Source organism: Atractosteus spatula, chromosome 13 (assembly GCF_055471065.1).
Source record: "Atractosteus spatula isolate fAtrSpa1 chromosome 13, fAtrSpa1.hap1, whole genome shotgun sequence".
Taxonomy (NCBI): domain Eukaryota; kingdom Metazoa; phylum Chordata; class Actinopteri; order Semionotiformes; family Lepisosteidae; genus Atractosteus; species Atractosteus spatula.
In genome coordinates this window covers 27,363,347-27,372,766 of record NC_142718.1, presented here as the reverse complement: position 1 = coordinate 27,372,766, position 9,420 = coordinate 27,363,347, and the positions used below count along the sequence as shown (strand labels likewise).

Genomic DNA, 9,420 nt, shown 5'->3' with positions numbered 1-9,420 from the left:
GTGCTTCTAAGTACTGAGTTGTTTTGAGGGTTTATCCTACTTTGAAAAATTGTTTAAAGGTAACTCAAGGCCTCTCTTCGTGTTTCAGACATGGTGAAACCTCAAGTTAAACAAGTCCTCGCGCACAGTATTCAAACCAAAAGTGCAACCCATTTGATTTCTTAAATCTTCCTCTGCTTCCTTATAAGGATAGTAAGAAATGTGAAACTTTGACTCCTGTAATATTTCTGATGACGAAATATAAATTGTAGTACATCAGTTACTAAGATGATTTTATATTGATTTTACGTTGATCTTAAAAAATTGCAAAAATCATACTTGCTTTTCAGGTGCAGTTGAAAGATTTTAAAACAGAAGAGCTAGAAATTTGGAAGGATTTAAGTGGACCATATGTTGTCGAACTTTTTGGAGCAATTTTGGAAGGCGATTTTGTGATGTTCTTTATGCAGGTTGCAAATGGTAACTAGATACATCTGACTATTCTGAATAATATTTATACAAAATACCACACTACTGCAGCACCAACATTATTACTGTGTAGTAATTTTATGTTATAAACACAGAATCATGTAGAGACCTAAACACAAAAGTAAGATATACTGTAAGCTTGCACTCTTTTATTTTCAAATCAACTGATATTTATTTAGATATTGTTGTTGTTCACGTCTCAGAAATGCAATGCTTATACGTTGAACATGAATGCTCTTTTAATTGCTGTGAGTAATTAGCAAAGTACCCCAGAAATCAGAAACTTTAAAAGTATTTTCATTTAAAAAGAATGATTATTAAATGCATAGTTATAACTGTAAGTGATGCTAATCTTGAATGAAACACCTGCAAGTCACCAGATGAAAATTCTTATCTTTTAAATTAAATGTGCCAAACTCAGGAGATATAACAAAAAAAACAGACATGCTACAATTTCAGTTTAAGATCAGACAAAGGCAGAAAACAAATTCAAAGGCCTGTATTATAATGAAATGTAGCGTTTTTGATGTTTTAATTATGATTTTTGTGAAAGACACAGAAAGAACAGCGCCGGAATGCCTTGGGGAAAGTAAACTTTACAATGATTCTGTATTATATGGAAAAATAAATTAATAAATTTAAAATATATATTTCTTGGTTTAAACATCCAAGTGTGTGTAGTATTCTGCACTGAAAAAAAAATTCTTTTGATTTTCCGAAGGTGAAAATCATTTAATTCCCAGGTTTTCGATAATTAGGAATATGGAAACCTAACTGGTCAGTCAATTATCAATTAGAGACACCATTTTAACAAAACAGTTATTGACTTAGTCAATGAAAAAGGGAACAGAGCATTATTAATTTTTTCAACAAATATTTTTCTTCTCCCTGCACAGGAGGATCTCTCAGTGGACTTATAAAATTTGGCTGCTTGTATGAAAATGTAGCTCTGTATTATTTCAGAATGATTTTAGATGCTCTGGAGTATTTGCATAGACAAGGTATTATTCACAATGATGTCAAAGGTAAACCAGAAGCTTACATTTAAGTTCATATACAGATTTTGTTAACTCACTGTGTGATATTGTTATTTTTGAGTAACTGCATGAATTGTTTTTTGGTTAGTATAATATTAACACAAATGTATTTTTCCTGATTCACATGTATCACTTGATTGCTTTTCCTATAGAAGATACATGGCCATACAATGTAGATACAATATTTACTATTTTTTATTCTATTTAATTGTGTGATTGAAAGTAAGACAATATTCTTTATTCAGTAAATGCTTATCAAAAATGAATGTGAAAGAATTTTAACCACCAAAGGGCTGTGAACAATTATCTAAATGTTTTAATACGTGTCAAACTTCAATATTTTTGTCCTCTAGATGCCTTAGTGACTACACCTGTTTGTTTTCGATGTTAGGCGACAATATCCTGCTCAACGATACAACTCGGGAACTTTTTCTTTGTGATTTTTCTTTTGCTGAGAAGCTTCATCCTGGGCAGGAGTTCATTCCGAAAGGTGAGAGTCACAATAAAAGACAAACGTGCACTAAGGTCCTCATTTTTAAAACATCTTTCCTTCGTTGAATCACTTTTGAAAGGGGATCGCGACTGGTTTAAGCTTCTAAGGCACTCACCCAAGAGGAGTCTTGTCTAGGATTTCCCCATGACTGGAAAAGTCATGTTCATCTGAAAAAAAAAAGCCATGGAATATGATGACATTTATTTTCACACAATGTCTTGGACAATAAGCTGCAATGTATTGACACAGGTGGTAAAGAGAATTTCAACAAACACATCACATTCGAGCTTGAGGTAATCTGAAGAGAGTTCCAAAGAGAGGTTAAGATTGATTCGAATGAATGATAGTGCCAAGTCACCAAAAAAATGACACAAATATGGTAATTTTCTTGTAACCCCAATAAATATCAATTAATTCTGAAGTGTTTTTATGCAAGATTCAAAGGAATTTGATATTAGACATTATTAGAATGTCTGCAGCTTGCCTCGTGCATGGAAATGACCTGAACACTACAGTTTATGTTTTGTTCACTGATGAATACTACAGGTGTGGAGATGTCTTCATCTCTGTCTTAGTATTTGCCTTTATTATCTGACTGTTGTGCTCTTCAAGGAGACTGGTAGAATGGCAGAAGTGTGAAGATGTGAGGAAGAATCTCTTTTAACTCAAAAAACGCCTTTGGTGCTTTTGAGAACAACCTCAGTGTGCAGTGATAGATGAATTTTGTACTGCCTGCCAATCGGGGAATTTGATCTTCTTGCAGGACAATCCTATAGTCACATTATCTACAACGTTTCTGTCCATCTTTTCATCCATTATCAGAAAACTGCTTTTTCTGGTAAGGCTCCCAGCAACCTGGAAGATGCACCCTTACTGTTTAGATCTCACGGGCCCTGTTTTTATTCCCCAAAGGCAGATTGAAAGGGAGAACTCAGACACACATGGCACCCGAAGTGGCATCACAAGAGGAACATGACACCAGGGCCGATGTGTGGAGCGCCACCTGCACCCTTCTCCACATGATGAACGCCAGGCACCCCTGGATCAAAGAATATAACCATCTGCCCTCTCTGGATATCGTGGTGAGGGCCTTGTTTGAAACCATCAGGCCTGGACATCCAAGGCCGCTGTTCTGTTTAAATCGTTGCTTCAGTTTTATTAATCTCCTGTGGAGCACTGAACTCCTAAAGCCCTGGTATTTTCTACTGGAAATGTCTAAATATAACTGTTCAAAATATCTTTTAAACGCAATTTACTGTCTTAATGTACTGTATTCATACCAGATTGCAAAACACAGCCCGCCGTTGTTTGAAATCCCCAAAGGCTGCCATGACGATGCAAGGAGGCTCATCGAAAGAGGCCTCACAGTGAATCCTCAGGAACGTCCACAGGCAGCAGCTCTGCGCGATGAGGTCCACGCCGTCCTGCTGAACCGTAAGGAAGAATTAGTGAAGCCTTCTCTCACGCTCCAAAGTAGAGGTGTTCAATCCTGCTCTTCGAGGGATGGGGGAGCAGGTTTATCATTTGAATTCTGCTCATAATGGCCTCATTAGTGGCTTTATTGGAAAAATGTAACAGCTTCTTTAAACTCTTTAGGTCCTGGATTTACGTTTCATTCTGAGCCTTGTTGTTGTCTTAATTGCGGACAATTTACAGGCTTTGAATTTTTCTTCCAGTGGGATATCCGTCACCCTCTTGCTTTGAAAATAACATAAAAAAGCTGCAATCCAGCCCCCCAGAGAGCTTCGGCCCCCCACCCTCTGTGTCTACAACAGAGCCCTCTTTCACCCTGAACACACCACCTCCATTGCCTCAACCTCCAGAGGGCGAAGAAAAAAAGGTAACAAAGGAGTGAATTGTTTAAAAATCTGTCTTCATCTGAGAACTTTAATTCTTGGAACTACAGACTCCAAATGCCAAGATAAGAATACTTTTGCACCACTGGATTTCGTGTTAAAATCACAATGGATGACGATGACTCATTGACATTTTGCCTTTAGCATTAATCAAAGCTGATACAGTGGTGCAGAGGTTAGCATGGCTGCCTCACAGCGCGAGACCCCTGGGTTTGATTTCAGACCTGGAGAGCTATCTGCATGGAGTTTGCTGATGTGGGTTTTCTCTGGGTGCTCTGGTTTCATCCTACAGTCCAATTAAAATTGGCTTCTGGGAAAATTAGGCCCTGTTGTGAGTGTTTATGCCGTGTGATGGACTGGTGTCTCATCCAGGGTGTATTCCAACTTGTGCCTGTTGCTTACTGCAACCCTGAATGAGATACAGCAGTTACAAAATGGATGGATAGGATAAATCAAAGCTCACAAATTTTATTTTAGGAGATTGCTGACCTTTTCCTAATTTGTTATCTATTTAAATTGGGAATGTAAGAGCTAGGTCATTCATGATGTTCTCTTTATAGTAAGGAAATTGCATTTTACCATATTTTCCATGCAAAAATCAAGGTTCAAGTGACACTTGCCCCATTGTTTTACAGTTTACATCCTCTAGAGAAAAAAGCAGGTATAGTCAAGGTATTGGTATCACCTCAGATTGAAAGCATTATATCAATTTTCAAATTGTATTTGTTCAACAAAGTCATTTCTTACGACTTGAATTTTATTTTTATCAGAAAGCTTAAAATAACGTTTCAATTATTCAGCATAAATGTTGAAGATCTTGGAAAAAAAAAGAAATCACATTTTCAGGAGATACTGGTTTACTGACATGTAGTATAATGGCAGCTGCTTACACTTCACTTCTATAACTCATCGGGCACATACATAATATAATATACATTATGAATTGTGAGCAGATAAGATTTTCAATTGTTTAAGTAAAATTGCCCCTTAGGATAACAGAACACGAAGCTCAGGTCATATGAATTCATAAAAATGTCAGAAGCTCCGTGTTTGGTATTTGAGTTAAGATTGCCAAGAAGATCTGATTAAGGACATGTCTAAATAGCCGTTCAAAAAAAGACATTTTGAGAAGAGAGTTTAATTAATGGAAGAACAGCAGAAGATATGACCATGCCCCAGCTGAGTAATGATCGTCTGGATGCTACTGGCATGATTGAAGATGGTCTGTCTGTGAGAGAAGTTGACCGGAAAATGAGATGTTCTGCTCCAACGATCAGCAAACAAGTCCAGACAGAGCAGGAAGCTGGCTTAGTGAGAGACAGGCCACATCCTGATAGGCAGAGGGTCATGACACTGTCCCAAGATCCTTGGTTTTACCAGAATCCTCTACATAACGTTTCAGGGTGCAGTGTCTACAGCACGGGAAACTTCCAGGAGGAAATGACAAGCACATTATTAGAATGTCTGTAGCTTGCCTTCTGCATGAAAATGAGCTGAACACTACAGTTCATGTTTTATTCACTGATGAATGCTACATATGTGGAGACGTCTTTATCTCTGTCTTAGTATTTGCCTTTATAATCTGACTGTTGTGTTCTTCAGGCAATCAGTAAAATGGCAGAGGTGTGAAGATGTGAGGAGGAATCTCTTTTAACACAAGAACGCCTTTGGTGTACATTGAAAACATCCTTTTGTGTGGACTTTGTGTTTTACTGCCTGCCTATCGGGGAGTTTTGATCTTCTTGCAGGACAGTGGCATAATCACATTATGTACAATATTTCCATCCATCTTTCCATCTGTTATCAGAAAACTTTTTTTTCTGGTAATGCTCCCAGTAACCTTGGGGCAGAAGGTGAGACCAGATGCTGGAAGGGTCCCATTCCATTGCAGGGCTTGCCAGCATGCCTTCAGGATGCTACGTGAGAAAACTCACACAGACTTGAGAAGAGCATAGAAACTCCATGCCAGTTCAGATCTGTGAGGCAACAGCTAACCACCAAGCTACTCTGCTGCCTGTCTTCAATATTTAAGAATAATAAAGCCTTGTACACCAATATCTTTTTTAAAAAAACTGCCATGTTCTTCTACAGCTTGTAAAAGCCTTTAACAACATTCTGGAAGTGCAGGAAGTTTACTGTTAATCCCATATCACTTTGTTTTTGCAGGAGCCAAAGCATGTTCCGAATGTATGTAAAACCTCGATGTGGGATGCCAAATCTCTGGAATGTGGCGTGACCAGAATGAGAAAAGAAAGCGAAAAGGAGAATTCGGAGATTATCAAGGGTGAGATCTACAGGAAGCTCACTTCCACTAAACAGTACTGAAGTGATGCAGGAAGGCCCATTTTGTTCATTGGAAGTTTGCAAATTTGTCCATTTCACCATTTAAATATTCACCCCACCAAAAAGCCGGTGATGGAAATAGAGAAGTGTACAGTATATGTTCTTATATCTCCCTTTCTGATGGAAATGTCTCACGTGTACTGTAGTTCCTCACAGTTCGATACTGTGTTCGTGCAAACCTTTCTATTGTTCACACAGCCAGCGCGAGAACATCAATTACCAGAAAGAAACAGTGGTCAAAGTATTGTCTGCTTACATTAATAATGCATCACGTTTAGTCAGGTTAAGACAGAGAAGCATTTTAAGGGTCACTAGTGCAGTGCCTGTGTTCATCCAGTTCAATAGCCCTCCTGAAGCACTGTCAATAATAGTCAACACTTCTATCCCTTGTCCCGGCGGTGCCGTTTGGTGCTGTAGTGATCTACACCATAGGCCACCAGTGGCCTTCAGGCGTAGTGACATTCAATCAGTGCAAACCAGAGCTTCGATTGATCTAATGACCTACAAGGGAAAAGCTTCACATTCCATTATCAATGCATTCAAGCAAATGTGAAGCTGCAATTCAGATGCAACCGGTTAGAATGGCTTCATCACCACGTAACTTGTCACAGATTTATATGCTCACAGGAAAACCACTCTGATTGATCCTTCCCCAAGCTGCTCATGTTTTTAATATCTAGCTTTGCACATTCCTATTTCATTAAAAGAAACACCCGGGTTCTGGCTGCCTCAGGGTTTCAGCCTCATTTCTTCCTTTTCCTCTTTTGCGAAAGCCTTTCACCGCGACAGACTGTCCACCTGCAACTCAGAGGACTTGGAAGAATGGCTGGAGATGGTGGAAACGGCCGAGACCTGGCTGGATGACGATGTTTTGGTCAGTGCCTGAAGGTGGAACGGATTTAAAACAGTTGGGTTCACTGAGCACTGGAACATTGCTACTGTATACAAATGTATTTATTTTTGTGTGTACTAACAACACTCACAAATGCTGGTTCTCATATCCTCTGTGCTTCTGCTACGTGAGATTCCGATGCCGTGCAAAGAGAGGGATAGAAAATTCACAATTTAATCAACCCTGTCTCATATTAAATCTAAAAACAAAATACATTGTTAACTCAGACACACTTTTGAATACATACTGTATGTTACTGGCCCTAGCAGATATGCTTTTAACATTTGGATATTTGGTCATCTTAAAATATAGGTGTTTTCTAGAATGTTGTGGAGACCTGGAGTGACAAGGTGGCACAGTGGTTAGCATTGCAGCCTCGTAGATCTGAGGCCCTGGGTTCAATTCCTAGGGTGCTATCTGCATGGAGCTTGTATGTTCTCCCTGTGTTTGTATGGTCTTCCTCCCTCACAGTCCAGAGACCTACTGGTAGGCTAACTGGCATCTAGGATATTGGTGTGATTGTACATGTTTGTGTCTGTGTGTGCACAGACAGGCGTCCTGTCCAAGGCGTATCCTGCCTTGCACCTGTTGCTTGCTGTGGTAGGTACTGGCTCCCCTGTGATACTGTATTGGATAAAACAGTTAGAAAATGGATGGATGGAGTAACTGGATCTAACCAACACTATACATCAGAGTACTGCATAACCAAAGACATTCTCCATGAACCCTTTTGTCAGTGAAATTTACATTTTGTATTTAGTATACAATCACCTTCCAATCACAATGAGATTGTAGATTGTAGATTGTAGATCTAAGAGGCAAATAGCAAAGAAAACGTATTGCTTAAAAAGCAGGTGCCTCTCTAGATATTATTATTCATATGCAACAGCATGAATAATGACAAACAATTTGAGAAATGAGCATCAATTATCTCGAAGTTATTTTTATTAAACACTATTTTCTATAAATTTATGCTCAGATTTAAATCTGATTATAAAACGATAATTTGTAACAAAAGATTTAACAGTCACATTATTCATCTCCTACAGTATTACCTTTTGTTTTTGTTCCAGGTTCCAACAGATACATCCTGACTGCTGTGTGAGGAGAGAGGTGCACAAGAAAATGGGGTTTTCACAGACTGTATACAATGCAGTTCAGTTCATTACTCCCGTATTGCTCTTATTAGTAATGGACAACTATCGTGCTTTATCATGCTAAAGTGCAGCTGGATGTGACAATAATGTTGCAAATTCAAATGTTTTTTTTTAAAGACATATGCTGTGTGTTTAGGAATTCCTAACTACTACAGCTCAAAAATGTCCAATAGGAAAATTACTGAGAAAGCTTTAAATGACCATTTGCATTCACACGTTACTCATGAAGTGAAACTCAACGTGTGCTTTTCAGTTTGATTGCTGTGTGTTATTCTACAGTAAGTGTTCACCATTTGCAGAGTTAGTGGCCTCAACATATAATGAGATCAGAAGCAAAAACAAATTCTGTTATTCTGTGCCAAGCTATGCAATATTATTTCCTATTTTATTCTACATTCTGTTCTGTCCAGGATAAAGATGATGCTTCTACAGAGAAAAGGTTTAATCTACCAGATGAGGTGCACTGTACTGATGTTGTAAAAAATTGGTACATTTTTTATAACAATTATAGAAAGTAGTTCCTTTACAAAATGAAAAATAAATGTTCATGTTCTTGGTGATTTCATGAGACAGTTTGTTGATTTTATTGATCTGCTGGTTTGGTTGGTTGATCTTGTTGTTTTTTTTTACTGATTTCTTTATCACTGTCATGGGCCTGATTCTCTAGAGGTTCTTAGACATTGATGTAAGATATGAGTTAACACTATCTTATAATAAGTGGTCTTGACTAAAGTGAATTCCCCTTCTTAAGGCATACACTTAGCAGAGAAAAGGCATAACAAAACACACATTACCTTAAAGTACATGTCAAATATCAGCACAACAATGTATACCTGAACGTAAAGCACTTAATAAAAAAATCATTTAATACTTCAGGACAGCTGACTGTAAAGAAAGTGTGAGGACGTGAAGGAGAGAAAGCAGTTGGAAGCAATTGTGTTTTGAAGCGTAAAACATACTACAAAATACAAATGATTTTCATTGATTCTGAGATTCTTAAACATCCACCAAGTTAATGTGCCATGAAATGCATTATTTATAGAATATGAGCTGAACATTATGAGAGAAAGCACAAACATTTGTTGCTGTGCAATCGTACCTTTAAGGCCACTGAAGAAATTATTTTAATTATTGAACTTTCACACCAGGCAGAGAAGCCTGAAAATGAAACACC

General features: G+C 38.0%; 1 protein-coding gene across 1 annotated transcript; it reads left to right on the top strand.

The window, feature by feature from the left end:
* The first annotated feature begins 1,902 nt into the window (after nucleotides 1-1,902).
* LOC148821999 (uncharacterized) lies at nucleotides 1,903-8,807 on the top strand. Its single transcript, XM_088931187.1, has 7 exons — nucleotides 1,903-1,995; nucleotides 2,911-3,080; nucleotides 3,282-3,432; nucleotides 3,675-3,838; nucleotides 6,021-6,138; nucleotides 6,971-7,071; nucleotides 8,163-8,807. The coding sequence occupies exons 2-7, from the start codon at nucleotides 2,940-2,942 to the stop codon at nucleotides 8,181-8,183; spliced, it is 696 nt and encodes a 231-aa protein (XP_088787313.1). The 5' UTR covers nucleotides 1,903-1,995; nucleotides 2,911-2,939; the 3' UTR covers nucleotides 8,184-8,807.
* The last annotated feature ends 613 nt before the right edge of the window (nucleotides 8,808-9,420 follow it).

Coding starts and splice junctions, on each gene's coding strand:
- LOC148821999 (XM_088931187.1), top strand. CDS start 2,940: ATGGCACCCGAAGTGGCATCACAAGAGGAACATGACACCAGGGCCGAT. Junction 3,839..6,020: donor CAGAGGGCGAAGAAAAAAAG/GTAACAAAGGAG, acceptor TTGTTTTTGCAG/GAGCCAAAGCATGTTCCGAA. Junction 7,072..8,162: donor GGCTGGATGACGATGTTTTG/GTCAGTGCCTGA, acceptor TTTTTGTTCCAG/GTTCCAACAGATACATCCTG.